Genomic DNA, 17353 nt, shown 5'->3' on the forward strand with positions numbered 1-17353 from the left:
CACTCATAACACACACTGTCACACACTCATAACACACAGACTGTCACACACTCATAACACAGACTGTCACACATTCAGGACACATACACTGTCACACACTCAGAACAAACACTGTTACACACTCAGAACACAGACTGTCGCACTTATAAAACACACACTCAGAACACACACTGTCACACACTCATAACACACACACTTTCACACACTCATAACACACACACTGTCACACAGTCATAACACTCACACTGTCACACACTCATAACACTCACACTGTCACACACTCAAAAATCACACTGTCACACACTCATAACACCCACACTGTCACACACTCATAACACCCACACTGTCACACACTCATAACACACACACTTTCACACACTCATAACACACAGACTGTCACACACTCATAACACACACACTGTCACACACTCGGAACACACACTGTCAAACACTCATAACACACACACACACACTCATAACACACACACTGTCACACACTCATAACACACACTGTCACACACTCATAACACACAGACTGTCACACACTCATAACACAGACTGTCACACATTCAGAACACATACACTGTCACACACTCATAAAACACACTGTCACACACTCATAACACACACACTGTCACACACTCAGAACACTCACTGTCAGAAACTCATAACACACACACTGTCACACACTCATAACACACACACTGTCACACACTCATAACACACACACTGTCACACACTCATAACACACACACTGTCACACACTCGGAACACACACTGTCAAACACTCATAACACACACACACACACACTCATAACACACACACTGTCACACACTCATAACACACACTGTCACACACTCATAACACACAGACTGTCACACACTCATAACACAGACTGTCACACATTCAGAACACATACACTGTCACACACTCATAACACACACACTGTCACACACTCAGAACACTCACTTTCAGAAACTCATAACACACACACTGTCACACACTCATAACACACTCACTGTCACACACTCATAACACACACACTGTCACACACTCAGAACAAACAGTCACACACTCATAACAATCACACTGTCATACACTCAAGACACACACACTGTCACACACTCATAACACACACACTGTCACACACTCATAACACTCACTGTCACACACTCAGAAAAAACAGTTACACACTCATAACACACACACTGTCACACACTCATAACACTCACTGTCACACACTCAAAATACCCACACTGTCACACACTCATAACACACACTGTCACACACTCATAACACACACACTCAGAACACAGACTGTCGCACTTATAACACACACACTCAGAACACACACTGTCACACACTCATAACACACACACTTTCACACACTCATAACACACACACTGTCACACAGTAATAACACTCACACTGTCACACACTCAAAAACCACACTGTCACACACTCATAACACTCACCCTGTCACACACTCATAACACTCACACTGTCACACACTCAAAAATCGCACTGTAACACACTCATAACAATCACACTGTTATACACTCAAAACACACAGACTGTCACACACTCATAACACACACACTGTCACACACTCGGAACACACACTGTCACACACTCATAACACACACACACACACACACTCATAACACACACACTGTCACACACTCATAACACACACTGTCACACACTCATAACACACAGACTGTCACACACTCATAACACACACACTGTCACACGCTCATAACAATCACACTGTCACACACTCATAACACACACTGTCACACACTCATAACACACAGACTGTCACACACTCATAACACACACACTGTCACACGCTCATATCAATCACACTGTTACACACTCATAACACACACAATGTCACACACTCATAACACTCACTGTCACACACTCAGAACAAACACTGTTACACACTCATAACACACACACTGTCACACACTCATAACACTCACTGTCACACACTCAAAATACCCACACTGTCACACACTCATAACACACACTGTCACACACTCATAACACACACACTGTCACACACTCATAACACACACACTTTCACACATTCATAACACACACACTGTCACAGTCATAACACTCACACTGTCACACACTCAAAAATCACACTGTCACACACTCATAACAATCACACTGTCATATACTCAAAACACACACACTGTCACACACTCGTAACACTCACACTGTCACACACTCAAAAATCACACTGTCACACACTCATAACAATCACACTGTCATACACTCAAAACACACACACTGTCACACACTCGTAACACTCACACTGTCACACAGTCATAACACTCACTGTCACACACACACACACACACACTCACACACACACTGTCACACAGTTATAACACTCACTGTCACACACACACACACACACACACACACACACACACACACACACACACAAATACACACAGTCATAAGACTGTCCTGGTCTTCTTTCTGACTCTGATTTCGCTCTAATAGTTTAGCTACAGCACCAATCCTGTCGCGTATTGCCTCATTCATCTTCTGTGCCTTGAGCTTTTGCTTTGTTTTGACTATGATACTCCACCCTTTCTCCACTTTGCCCCACCCATATCATAGGTTGCCCCTGGGAGTGGCTGTTGCCATGGCTACTGATACTTCAAAGGTGTTCCTTGTCACACTTGCCTGTGTATGTATACCCCCTCATCTTTGTCCTTGTCCTTGCTTGTCTGTTGTGTGTGAAAGTGTGTTCGGGTTTTCTTTGTTAGACTAGCCCTGTGGTGAAGCCGTGTTTTCTAATTGTGTTAGTGTGATAAACCAAGCCACCCACGCTAGCATGGAGCCTCCAAACCGATAGAGACAAAATAAAAGCCAGGCGTTTAATCATGGCCCCTCATAGAGCCTTGAGAAGTGACTGAAGACTGAACGTGCTGCTGGTCCAGGTTCCCTCAAGGGGAGAGCAGCCAATCAGGCGCTTGGCTCTCAGGGCCACCGTAGACGTCAAAGCATGCCTCGCAACAGCTGCTAACAGCTGCATCTGTTATTCACTTAAAAGCATGAATTCCCACGTCTTGCTGTGTTCCAGGATGCTGTGTGTCCAATTAACAGTGGTTTCAGATGCTCACGACACATAAGGTCCCTCAAAAAACATCAGCAACGTCTTCCAGAAAACACCCTGCTTCACCTGTACATCCTTTTTAATAAAATTAATATAGAAACATATAAAACAAAAAAAACGTCTGATTGCTCTCACTTTCTGCAGTTAAATGTTTTTTGGTTTAATGGTGTAATGGTGTAATGGCATCATCAGCCGCACAGAGAAGCTTTGTTTAATCAGGATAATGGACCATGAATTAATCGAGCTTAATTAAACCTATTACTGAGGTCTAATGGGGTTTAATTGAGCCAGATTAGGAACATCATTCTTTGCAGCAAACCCTGCGAGTTCAACAAGAAACGCACAGCAAATGAAACCCTCAGCCCACGATTACAATCAATCAATTTAATCAGGGCCAGAGAGAGAGAGAGAGAGAGAGAGAGAGAGAGAGAGAGATAGAGTAAGACTGAGAAAGAAAGGGAGAGGTCTGAAATTAATTAAAATGCTATAATAAAAGGGAATTCAATCAGTGACAGATTCTTAAGTCACACAAAGCCCCTTCTTAAAGACTTCACATTCACCCAACATCACCCCCCAAGTACACACACACACACACACACACACACACACAAGGAAATGACTATGAAGGAAGGTGTTAAAAGAGGAAAGAAGGCGCTGATGGTTTTATAACGACAGCCAGAGCGGAAATCACAACAGAAATAAAACTGTCTCACTCTAGCCCACATTTACATACACACTGAATAACAGAAACCAATGAGTGACTCAGTCCTTCTGTCCGTTCTCTCTTCACTCATTCAGAACAACAGCAACTATCACTGCAGAGAGAGAGAGAGAGAGAGAGAGAGAGAGAGAGAGAGAGAGAGAGAGAGAAAGAGTAAATTAGGAACATGATGATTGTGTGAGTGAGTGAGTTTTCCACTTGGACACAGTGGAGCTGGAATGTCTGACCCTGTTGTTTCACTCCTGACAAACCAGACCCTGACAGTGACGTGGGCAAATTAACCTCTCCTCTGTCCATCTTCCCATCTGTGTCTTCTCTTTCCTGTTCTGCTTCTATTTCTGCTCTCTCTCTCTCTCTCTCTCTCTCTCTCTCTCTCTCTCTCTCTCTCTCTCTCTCTCTCTCAGAGATTTCAGGAGACGTTGCTGAAGCAGTGATTGAATTCTCCACAGAAAACAGAAAGAAAAACACACATACTTTCACATGAGGCAATACCCACGTCATACTATATTTCTCTCTCTCTCTCTCTCTCTCTCTTGGAGAGAGTGTGTTTTTGAGGCCGTAAACAGAGCGCTGACTGAGGGGCACCGATTGTTTTCAGGCGCTCCACCTGCAGTTACTGTAGATGGCATCAGCTGCTGTTTTTTTTTTTACACCCAGAAGAGTGAGGTCCGCGTCAAATGAGGAGCTGTTCCATTTTTAACCACTGTGTGTGTGTGTGTTTCTGACAGCACTGCTGCACCTCTGGATGACAATGAAAATAACAGAACACATTCCCAGTGTGCACTGAAAGAGGACAGAATACAAACCCATATCATTTAAATTCACCTATATTTCTCTTTGGATCTGTCTCTCTAAGGACCCCATGCCCAATGCCAAGGGTCAGCGAGAGGAGTGTAGAGTGCCCTAGCACTGGACTGTAGAGCAGTGCCCAATTCCAAGGGTCTGCGAGAGGATTGTTGAGTCCCCCAGCACTGGACTGTGGAGCAGTGCCCAATGCCAAGGGTCAGCGAGAGGAGTGTTGAGTGCCCCAGCACTGGATTGTAGAGCAGTGCCCAATGCCAAGGGTCAGCGAGAGGAGTGTACAGTCCCCCAGCACTGGGCTGTGGAGCAGTGCCCAATGCCAAGGGTCAGCGAGAGGAGTGTAGACTGCCCCAGCGCTGGGCTGTGGAGCAGTGCCCAAGGCCAAGGGTCAGTGAGAGGAGTGTAGAGTCCCCCAGCACTGGGCTGTAGAGCAGTGCCCAATGCCAAGGGCCAGTGAGAGGAGTGTAGAGTGCCCCAGTGCTGGGCTGTGGAGCAGTGCCCAATGCCAAGGGCCAGTGAGAGGAGTGTAGAGTGCCCCAGTGCTGGGCTGTGGAGCAGTGCCCAATGCCAAGGGTCAGCGAGAGGAATGTTCTCCCTGTGTCCACATGGGTTTCCTCCGGGTGACTGTCTGTGAGAAGTTGGTGTGTTCTCCCTGTGTCCGCGTGGGTTTCCTCCAGGTGCTCCGGTTTCCTCCCACAGTCCAAAAACACACATTGGTAGGTGGATTGGCGACTCAAAAGTGTCCGTAGGTGTAAATGTGTGTGTGTGTCTGTGTTGCCCTGTGAAGGACTGGCTCCCCCTCCAGGGTGTATTCCCGCCTTGCGCCCAATGATTCCAGGTAGGCTCTGGACCCACCGCGACCCTGAACTGGATAAGCGCTTACAGATAATGAATGAATGAATGAATGAATAAAATGCCTTGCAGTTTGTTTTAAGAACAGTTTCTAAGAGAATAAAGAACCTGGTGAATACTATGAAGACATTGCTCCTCTCTAGGACTCCCAGCCTGGGGATTGAACCCGTGACCTCCTTATGCCAGGGTAAAGGCTTAGACACGGATATGATCTTAAGGAGCATTAGACAAGATCACAATTTCTTTTTTCTGTAATGGGACATGGCCCTGAGCCGCCCATGAGGTGCAGAGCCTGTTGCAGCTGCCACACCAGCAATGACAGTGGGTTGTCTCCTTTTTACCCACTATCTACTGTTAGCTGTTGCTGCTGTTAAAGAAGACAAACTAAATATTAACTTTCTGGAATTCTGAAGGAATGTTGGACAGGTGTCCGGATACTTTGACCTATAGTAAAACAAGGGATGCTTTTCAGGGAAGTGTCCAGAAACTGCTCCGAGCGTCCTCTTTCTCTTCGGAGAACCATGCGAGGGCAGAGCAGGGAAGCATCTTTGTGTTATTTCGAGAGTGAATACACAGGGACAGTGCCACTTTGATTCCAGTAAAAACAGAGCTGCGTCTCATTTATGCTTCCCTCCAATTCCCTGTGATCTCAGAGCGGCAGCAAAAGAAACAGCATGCAGAGAAATACACAAATAAATAAATAACGTAAGAAATAAATGAATACAAACCTCGGTTGGCTTTGAAGTTCTCTTTCTATACAACTCTGATCTTTATAAAAAACAAGAAATTAAAATATAAAGAAAGCTTGAGATGCTGAATTACAACAGAGCTGCTGCAGATTGACGTCATTAATTTGAACCACAGCTATGGTGCCCCACCCAGTTAATTCCTCTATTGGTCAGATTTTAAATAAACAGAGCCTAATATCTGAGCTATCCCTGTTTCCACCAGTCGACCATAGCACGAATAATATTTGTAAAAATGACTGTCATTTCTGTTATTTTCACATAATGAGACCTATATTAATATTGTTTGTCATAGGAATAAAACTCACATAGTAGCACACTAAAACTCTCCCACAGTTGGCAGCCATATTTGGAACAGAATCAAAGACAGGTGTCAGGCCACCAGGGGTCAGTGTAGCGGCCGTTTCAGAATGTGAAGAAGAAGCTTCAGAGAAAACAACGTCTGCAGAAAAGATGATTAACAGTTTCATTCATTCCTTCATTGTCTGTAACCGCGGGTTACAGTGTGTCTGGAGCCTAGCCATAATCACTGGGTAAAGGCAGTGAGTGATAAAGCACCCTGCAGAGCCCCAGTCCATCAAAGTTTCTTCAATTAAAAAAAAGGAAGTAAGTGAAAATATTCTAATGTTTAAAGTAATTCACAGTTCTTAAAAGAAACAAAAGTTAACACCCCATGAAAATTATTATTTAACATAATGCATTCAGACTCATTATTTCATTGTCAATTTTTTAAGTAGGTTTCTGGCTAAACACATTGTGTTGTGGTTTACTCTTGGTATAGACAGCCAAATCCTGTCTCTGTAAGGTATTCAATTAACCCCTAAATATTTCTCTCCTCAGAATCACAGATTTTGAATCTCCAAAATAAAAGTCACCTAATTATTTAAAGTTTTTCACATACTGACAAAGCTAAACACCGGCATCCAACCATAACACACTCTTGTATAGTGTATGTGTGTGTGTGTGTGTGTGTGTGTGTGTGTCTGTGTGCGTGTGTGTAAATGTCCTGCTTTATGACCCCAAAATTGAAAACAAATCTCAAACAATTTATAAATACTTTGATTCATCTGTAGCACTGTATTGAGCTAAAAAAAAAATCAGACCTGAACCCAAGTGAGTTCCACTGAAGTGTCCACTCTAATGTCCACTCTTGGTCTGTTGCATAACGGCTGTAACGAGGGAAAAGCACAAATTAGACAGCTTCCATTATCCATGCTCTTTTGTTTCAGTGCTCTGAAAATGTAGAAGCATTGCGCAACACATTCACCCTGAAACCTCACTGTAAAACTGTAGCAAAGGTTAATGTTTACAGCCATGTCCTCCAGAGTCCGGACCTTCCTCTGCGTACAACGGCTGTGAAAATAACTACAGAATATCTCAGCATGGTTTACTGAATCCCACTTTCAATGTGCAAGACCTCTTATAATAAACAGCCTGTTATTTACAGCAGTATTAACTACAGCAGGAACAGTGATCGTGGCTGCAGTAGTGGTGGGGGTAATAGTATTTGTATTTGTAGATGTATCAGTTTTTTAAATAATTGTATTAGTGCCAATGATAACTTTAATTACAATAGTAGGAGTGGTTTTAAAACATTCTTTTATGTAGTAAAATTGTACTAATATTAACATTAAAAGATAGGATCAGATAAGACACCTAAAATAAGCGTTTCGCTTTGAAATGATATGGGACACGCTTTGTTCCGTATTTTTGAGGTCGCACTGTTATGGCGATTGTTTGAGACAGAAACACCTCTCTCTCTCTCTCTCTCTCTCTCTCTCTCTCTCGCTCTCTCTCAGCCGGAGCAAGGGGCGGATTCTCCACGGCTCCTAAACCGAGAACGCGCTTTTCATTGGTCGCCACGTTTATTTAGCCAATCAGCAGCCAGCGTTATCTGTCTTTATTCAGTACTGCAGCCAATGGAGTCACAGTCCCTCCTACAGTGGGGGGTTGTTTTGCAGCAGGTCAGCGCTGAAACACTGGGAGCTAAAGCTCTGCTTTCATTCAGAGCTGTGTTTAGCACCGTGTCCTGAAGAAACTACATTTCATTCTCCTTCAACACATCACAGATACATTTTTGAATCAAAGTAATTCTTTTAAACATAAATATCACATTAGGTAATTTCATGTAGATTCACAATAGCATTAACAAACTATTATTAGAGTATAGACAAATATCCAAAATAAGAGTCCCAAATAAGCAATTAATTCTATGACATTTTGACTGGGCACATGATAATGTAATGGGGAAGACCAATAAGATTCTTTCACTTCAGATCTTACTGTAATTAATGAACAATAAATACATTTATTAAATAAATAATAAATAACTAATTAAATAACTGTATAATAAATAATACAGTTATTATTTTTTAACTGGTAATACAGTATTTGCAAAACACGGACAGATTCTGCTTTGCCATGGTTCAAACAGGCACTGACAGTCCTGATGGCGGCTGGCTTAACTAAAATATTTCACCTGATGTTAGTATTATTAGCCATAAAATTAGCATTATTAGTAGAGAATGTACAAAAGTGAATACTATTACTGTTAGTATAAATAGCAGTCAATGTGGAGGAAGTAGGACTATAAATAAGCGAGGAAAATTAATAGTAATAATAAAAGATGTTGTGTTAGAGGTAGTATGAGTAGCACTGTAAGTACTAGTAGCAGTTGTTGTTTTGGTGTAGAGAAGCAGTAGTGAGAGTAGAATGGGAAAAATAGAAGTAGAAATACAAGTAGTTTAAATGGCAGTGGCCGTTTCAGTGGAAATAGTAATTTGACAGTGCACTAAAAGTAGCACCTAATTGCATTAGTCTTAGAATCAGCAGTAGTTCAGTCCTGAGCTACAGAAATGAAGCCTCACTCTGATTTAAACCCTCTCAGCCCCTCACTCAGATGAATGTGTGTCAGGAAATAATACATATTCTTTTTTAATCTCAGCTTTGTTTACAAATTATGCAACACACAAAATGCTGTGCTGCTCTAGGGCCTTATTACAGCGCTGTTACTGATTGGTCAGATCAGATTCCAGGTCCAGATCACTGCATTATAAGAGCCTCTGTCACATTTTAAATCCTTATTATCTATGAGAACATATCCAGCAATGCGTAACGCACCTTCAGTGGACTTCCTCTCACAGTCCATCTCAGAGATTATCGGGTCTGTTCTCTTTTTACAAGATTATAGCCGCCCTGCAATAAGGGGGCAGCGGCCCAAGCCGCCCAAGCACACTGCTCAGCTGTCTGAACTTACCATTCCACCTTAAAGGCATCTGCTGTTGATGCTCCAGGCTCAAAACTGCAGAAACTGCATTATCTAAGTTTTTGAGGAGGGTTGGAATCCCCAACACACTCATACACACACCATACAGTACTGTAAAAGTGAACTACAGGGGAGCACAGAAGCACAAAACCAAATCTTACTCAGTGTTGTTTTAAGGTGGAATGTAAAATTCAAGACGCTGTGAATAAGAAACCCTTTTCAAACTCAGTTGTAGGAGTTTCTCCATCATAGCTCAGAGACAAAAAAGCACATGTAGTTCACTCGTGGAGGAAACCGTAGCTGCTCCGAGAGATTGACCCGTAAAATAGAGGCATTATACAACACAGTGGAGTCATAGTCCAGAGTAAAATATGAATATGGAGGGCAAGACCCAAATAGGAACACTATGTAATATTTTTACCCTTAAAATTACAGTGATGCTCCTCTGAGGTGTAAGGAGAATAGGACCTCTGTAGTTGTTATTCTTGGCTCAGCACTGCAGAAACTGCACTATGTAACTTTTGGCGGAGGGTAGGATCCTCACAGCAATGTTCCTGCAGGTAGTGTAAGGCCTTCCCAGAGAAGTAAAGGCTGTTACCACGTTATTTAAGCTTTACATTAGTCACAGAAATAGTTTGTTCCTTGCCGCAGTCCACACGGTCCACCTGCTGACCTTCACTCAGACCCACTCATGGGGGACGCACTGTAAACAGGAGGGGACAGCTCGGCTATGCGTGCAGAGGCGATGAACGCCTGAAGGTATGCTCCTTCTGCGTGACTCATAAATCTCAATGAAGTCTCACGTGAGTAAAGGGCTCCTAAAGGATTCATTAAGACTCCGACTGGCCACTGCTCCCCCGAGTGTTCTACATCTGTTTCGCTCTGCAGCTGACCTCACAGACATCCAGAGTTAATATTACAGTTAAAAACTACTGTGCGATCCTGCGCTGCTTTGGAAAACAGACATGACTTTGTATGAGACTAAAATCCTATTCCCAGTTTTTTTTTACAATGTGTACTAAATATAATTCGGCATTCATGGATTTCCGTATTAATTCTAGAGCCCTACCCAATGTAAGCTTTCAGCTTAATCCCTACTCTAAACTTCACTCTAACCCTAATCTTATGCTGAGTCCCATTTCCAAGTAGGAAGTGCCTCGACAAGTTGGATTTCCTACTTTGGGAAGTCAGGAGAGTCTCACCAGCCCTGAGTTCAGTGCGTAATACAGTTTACATGGTGTAGAGCTGTGTATAATGTTGCGTAATTTTACTCTAACCTTATCATTATCCCAAACCCAACTCACAGTCATTTCTAGTTCTTGAAACATATCTGCACTTTAAAATTAAGTTATTTACTTTGTGGGATGCAGATACCCTCAAGAGAGACTTATAAGAAGCATTTAAAACACACACACACACACACACACAGTTTCTCTACACCTCTGGTCGCCTTACATTCATACATATGGATTTACAGCAGGTGAGAAAAGATTAATTAAAGCTGGGTAAAGTCTGCCCTCTTGTGCTCAGTGTGACTCATTACACTTCACCTATGTCCAGTGGATAGAGGGCGCTTTAAACAGGACTCTCCTACAGAAACTTCCTTCCTTTCCTCATCTTAAAGCCTTGTGTCCACTCTCCAACTTTCAGGATGTCAGAGGTCATCTCCTGACCATTTCGAACTCGTCATGGATGTGGTGACTGTCCTCAGCTGCTGGTTACTCTTCAGATCACAGGATGAAGCTGCAAATGAATAACCTCTTACAAACTCTGTGTCAACGGTGTCAACGCCAGTCTTGAGTCACTGGGCCAACACTTTGTGGACACAACATTGTCCAGTGTGCTGAGGGGCTCAATAAAATGTCTGCTCCCTCCCTTTGCTTTTCTTAGTCTAGACAGACTTTATAGAGCTTGTTGGGGCGTTGCTGTGAGGATCTGATGACACTGCAGTCATTAGAGCATTAGTGAGGTCAGGAGGAGTAGCGCAATAGAAATTAAGCTTTAAAAGGTGGTACATGAAAATCTGACTATGGCCTAGTGTTGGACAACGCCCCATGCCCCATTCAGCCTGTTGCCCACAGGAGCTTATCGTTTGATCTGGCCTGATCTCACTCTTATTGTCCATAGCACAATGGCCTGAAGTGTTCTGGTGCCAGCGCTCGCGTCTAATTACTATTGACCCTCGATGTGACACACTGATAAAGACAGAGCCGCTCTTCCAGTAATGTGATGTCATTTAAGAGACAGGAAAGCACTTGCAAATCTGATACCTTGTGTTTATTCACCTTTTGCTCTTTATAACTCACCTGAACAGAGGCAAAGAAAGTCAACACAATGACTACAAAGCCCAGATCGCCCTCCTCTGAGAGGGCAGCACCAACTACAGTCTCAGGAAGCGAACAGAAGGCTTTAGTGACTGGATAATTATGTTGAGAAGATCGTATCAGCTCTCCCCACACTCCAGTGGTCCTGGAGATATGTGCATGAGACACTGAGCCTCATTTGGTCCCGTCCTGAGTGGGCATTCAGCTGGAAATTCCTTTCTGAGGGCACTGAGGCCTTTCTGGACACTTTTGGACATTGATGTGGCTACGGCCAATCAGATAACAAGAGTATAGGAGCTTTTCAGTGGAGGGCACAAGGCTGTTTTGTACTGGGGTCATTTTGCATGAAAAGAAGCTGTAGTTCGATTTCAAAGCGACCTTCATGTGGACACTGTAATTATACCTAATAAGACTGTAATTATATATTCAATACATAGTAATAGTTCGATTTCACTTGCGTTACCTGTTCCTGTATATGTACACATTTTTTCACCTAACTAGATTCTACACACACTTTATAACATATTTATAAGCATCTAATAAAGTCTAAAATAGTAATTGGCGATGTATGGGGCCCATGCTTTGGCCGTGGATAAAGAATGAAGTAAATTTGGTTTCTATAAAATATAGAGCTTTAATTTATTAGTCAGCAACCACAATGAGAAGGGGGTGGGGGGGATCAGGGGAGGGGGGGTGTGATTTACAGTAAGGAGGCATTACAACAACTTTACAATAAACTGTGCTTTTAGTCTTTAAACAGAACAGAAACCAAAAGAAAAACACATACATTTCTAAAGACACATCTTAAAAAGAGCAGGGAATTGTACAATGTTTATTATCCTCTCGCGTGATTGGCTGTGTAGAGGTAAAGGGACTGCACACATCTGGAAAGTCCAGGACAGTCTGATGGTATTTTCTTGGGAATATTCAGCATAATAACTTGGTGTAAGAGGACTGACAGAATAGCATTTTCGGTGTTTACAGGTTTAAAAAAAAACTCCCTCAGATTCCTGGAAGAACTTTGATTTCCATCGAGTTTGCACCAAAGCACAGAGCAAATGAAAATAATAATAACTAATGATAATTAATAATAATAACAGCAACGTAGCATTTTCAGATTTATTACAGTACAAATACATTAGTCATGCACACAGTGAAAAGCCAGCTTCCCAAAAAGTAGCTCCATAAAAACACGTTTAATGATGGTCAGATGGACACTGGTCAGGTTCCTCACCATTGCGCTGGTGCTCATGCTGGGTTTTGTTGACTTTTACCTCACTGTAGTTTCTGTTGTCATGGTGATTAAGCGTGTTACCATGGTGATGAGGCGTGTCGTTGTGATGACGCGAGCATCATTGTGATCGCAGAGTCAGTGATGTGCATCACCATGGTGATGACGTGTGTCCCAGTTACAACGACATGCGCGTCATTGTGGTAGTGATGTGACCCATTGCCATGGCGATGACGTGTGACTGGATCTGTCTTTTCAAAAGTGGCGTATGTGTAAAAAAACTCATAAAATGTCAGTCAGTAGTGGCTTTAAACACTTGGGTTCAGTGGAACTGACCTCTAATGACCCCACGGTTACTGAGTGACCTACACGGCACCAGTCAAAATGGGCCTTAAAAGTGTGAAATGAGAGAGAAAAGACTTTAAAAAAGGATTTTTTTCAGAGCCTGGGTTCAGCAAACTTTACTTCAGTCCAGACTCTTCAACATAGATTTTAAACCTCTGGAGTGACGGCTAGAGAAGAACTACATTGGGTTCTGTAAAGAACATTTCAGTACATGTTTGGAGAACATGTGACATTTGACCTAGAACATTTACGTCATGTGGAGGTTAGTTTACTGAAACATCTTTAGGGAAACCAACAGTTTTTCTTTCAACACAACCCCCTTTTTTGCACCTTTACTTTTTCAGTTCTATTTGATTTAGAGACTCCCTCAGTGATGGACTGAAGACATCAGCACGCTTGAAGGAGAACACAAACTGCTTGTTTCCCAATGACAGGGCCAAACCATACACAGGCCCCTCTCAGTTTTCCCCTTTTTGTTGTAGATCCAAGAGTTTATAGGGTTAAAACATCCATCCAATCAGCTGCTTCCGAGTTTGGGACCACGCCGGTGTTTGACTGGTCCAGCTTTTCTTCTCCGTCTTAAAGCCAAACGTGAGAGAGACGTGGTGAAGGTCACAGCTGTGGACTTTCAGTTCATGAGGGATTAACATTATTATATTCTAATATTTCAAACTGCCAGAAATGTGCAATAATAATAATAATAATAATAACAATAATAATAATAATAATGCAGGATGGTGTTTGTGCATATATGAGTCAGAGCTGTGGGAAGACTGTACAATCCGCGACGAGTAGCTTTGTAAAACATGGACCACAATGCACTGGGCGTCGGCCGTGGTGTAAAGTCTTGTTCTCCTTAATTCATTGAGTCTATTCTCTTCCTCTTTCTTTGTCCACAGCCTTTATCGTCCAGGCTCTTGTGCACTTAGCCGCCAAACTCCGGTCCGATATATACGCCAATGCCCAAAAAGATGGAAAGTTCTTTATGTATTTTTTCTTTTTTGTCCTCCTCGCTTCTCTCAAAACGACAGCAGAAACGAGTGCAACGACATCCGCCCTGTACACAGACAGCAATCCTTTCTCTTCCTTTCTCTATTTACGTACAAAGAAATCCACGGAAATGTGACTATTTACAACCTACAATAAATACTGCGTATGATATCTTTATCTTTTTCATGTGTTAAAAGGAGATGTCTGATTGGCTTCAAAAGTTTGACCTTCTTTTCTGTCTCTCTAGTCTTTCCCCATGCTTTGGGGGGGGGGGGGGCTTCTCTGAGGCCCCGCCCCCTCATGTCTCCTCCTCGTCCTCCTCCTCCTGGCCGTGGTGCCGGCGGTGGCGAGGCTTTTTCTGCTCTTTGAGTTCTTTGAGGTCCTTGGCTTTGACGCTGCTCCCGGGCTGGTCTCCCAGTGGCCAGTAGTCCTGACAGTACTGGTTGATGAGGCCCATCTCTGGTTGGCTGAGGATGGTCAGCAGGTCTTTGTACTGTCCAGCACTGGGCGTCCAAGCGCTCGTCTGCAGGGTGGACACCAGGGATGAGGGACGGCCCGTCTCCAGCAGGATGCTGTTGACTGCCTGCCCGGACAGGACCAGGAGCTGCAGCTTGACCAGAGTGTGTTTGAAGTTCTTCTCCGTCGCAGTGCAGACGTACGTCCCCGAGTCGGACGCCTGCAGAGACCGCAGCAGGAGACCCTGATCTGTCTTTAAAACTCGGCCGTCTGAGCGGACCTGAGAGGAAGAGAGAGAGAAATATCCGACTTTAATTGTTACGTTATACAATATATTATTGCTTCTACATACATTATCCATCAAAAGTTTGGACACATCTTCTCATTAGTCATTGGAGGAATAGGGCTGGTCACTGTATAGAACTGTGTACATGCCCCTACCTCTGCACAACCCAAGTTATGGTCTCAGACACGTTAAGAAGGCGAACAGTTCTACAAATGAAGTCTTGATGAGGGCCACAGCTGTTCACTAAAAACCATTCCAGGTGATGACCTCATGAAGCTGACTGAGAGAACGCATCAAAGCAAAAGGGGGCTACTTTGAAGAATCTAATGTATAAAACATATACTTTGGGCAGCACGGTGGCTTAGTGGTTAGCATGTTCGCTAGGAGTTTCCATGTTCTCCCTGTGTATGCATGGGTTTCCTCCAGGGTCTCCGGTGTCCTCCCACAAAAACATGGAGGGTAGGTGAATTGGCTTCTGTAATAACTGTCCTGGTGTGAGTGAATGAGAGTGTATGTGTGGGAGTGAATGTGTATGTGCCCAGATATGGATTGGCACTCTGCCCTCGGTGAAACCCTAGAGCCTGATGCAGTCCTCCAGGTGGATGGTCATTCCTGGTTGAGCGAATTTGGCTGCTGCTTCTCTCCAGTGTGTGTGGATTGGGTGTGGAATGGAATGGCGTTCTGAGCAGTGTGGATTGTAAAAGCGTCCTTGGGTATATAGAAAGGCACTATATAAGTGTAACAATAAATAAATAAATAATACAAAAATATTCTGGTTTGTTTACACTTTTTTTCCATAATTCCATATGTGTTCCTTCATAGTTTTCATGTCTTCCATATTCATTTACAATGTAAAAAATATTGAATAAGCAAAGAAAAACCATTGCATAATATGTGCCCAAACTTTTGACTGGCGCTGGACAGTCACAGTATGTGGAAAAAGGCCCAAATCAAAGGAAACCCTCCCTGAGTGGGTGTTCCCAAACTTTTGATGGGCACTGTACATCTATATTTTATGATGCTTTTTAAATAGCTGTATATTATTTCATGTTTATTTTGAAAGCTCTATTAGATCTCTGTGTTTATTAGAGCTCTATTTTTACACATATTTTCATAGCTTTATTATTGTCTCTGTTTATATCTTTGACATATTTTTACCTCTTTTGGTTTTGTGTGTGTGAGGGACATAGAAGGTAGAGAGAGAGAGAGAGAGAGAGAGAGAGAGAGAGAGAGAGAGATAGAAGGGAGAAGAAGGAGTGAGTACCTCTTTCCTGCGGTCACTATTGTCTCGGTGCAGATGCCACTTAATCACGGCGTGAGGAGACCGAGCCTGACACTCCAGAAATGTGCTGCTGCCCTCCACACCGTACTGTACTGTCTCCAGTGTGTTCTTATTCGCTACACACACACACACACACACAGGTAGAGGTAGAGGCATACGTATGTTACAATAATCCCAAACACCAACAACAGAATTAATTCATAATCAGTGCCATTAATGTCACAATTTTCTCAACATCTGTTCATCATTGTGTTCCAGGTGTTACTTTACAGAAACAGAGGTGAGTATTATGAAGGAAATATGGAGAGTGGGGCTGTAAGGAGAGACTCACTGTTGGAGTTGTAGCCTCGGCACTGCCGGATGGGGTTCCCGTATTTAACGTCCTGTCTCCGGCTTCGTCTAAAAGGCAGCCAACATTCACAAAATAAGAGAAATTTATTTTCCTCCGCCCTCGAGGGGAACAAAGACCACCAAAGTCTCTGATCTCGAGTGGGATTTACGTTCAAATCTCACCGTGACACACAGCTTAAATGTCTGTGTAAATGTGTGTGTGTGGTTGTGTGTAGGTGCTTCTAGGTGTGTGTAGTTTTGTGTGGCTTTGTGTAGGTGTGTGTAAGTGTCTATAGGTGTGTGTGTAGGTGTGTGTACTTGTGTGTAGATATCTGTAGGTGTGTGCAAGTGTCTATAGGTGTGTGTGTGGGTGTGTGTAGTTGTGTGTGGCTTTGTGTAGGTGTGTGTAAGTGTCTATAGGTGTGTGTATAGGTGTGTGTACTTGTGTGTAGATATCTGTAGGTGTGTGCAAGTGTTTATAGGTGTGTGTGTGGGTATGTGTAGTTGTGTGTGGCTTTGTGTAGGTATGTGTACTTATGTGTAGATACCGGTAGGTGTGTGTAAGTGTCTGTAGGTGTATG

At 43.1% G+C, this 17353-nt stretch overlaps 1 protein-coding gene across 1 annotated transcript in view; it reads right to left on the bottom strand.

Annotated features, from left to right (window-relative positions):
- Positions 1-12512: 12512 nt before the first annotated feature.
- sema3fb (sema domain, immunoglobulin domain (Ig), short basic domain, secreted, (semaphorin) 3Fb) overlaps positions 12513-17353 on the bottom strand; it is a 60182-nt gene continuing 55341 nt past the window's right edge. The window contains exons 17-19 of the mRNA XM_066671000.1: positions 16774-16841; positions 16425-16558; positions 12513-15154 (exon numbers count right to left, since the gene is read on the bottom strand). Of these exons, the coding sequence (XP_066527097.1) occupies positions 14717-15154; positions 16425-16558; positions 16774-16841 (640 nt within the window). The 3' untranslated portion in view covers positions 12513-14716. The remainder of the gene's footprint in view (positions 15155-16424; positions 16559-16773; positions 16842-17353) is intronic.

The sequence above is a fragment of the Hoplias malabaricus genome, chromosome 5 (assembly GCF_029633855.1).
Source record: "Hoplias malabaricus isolate fHopMal1 chromosome 5, fHopMal1.hap1, whole genome shotgun sequence".
Taxonomy (NCBI): Eukaryota; Metazoa; Chordata; class Actinopteri; order Characiformes; family Erythrinidae; genus Hoplias; species Hoplias malabaricus.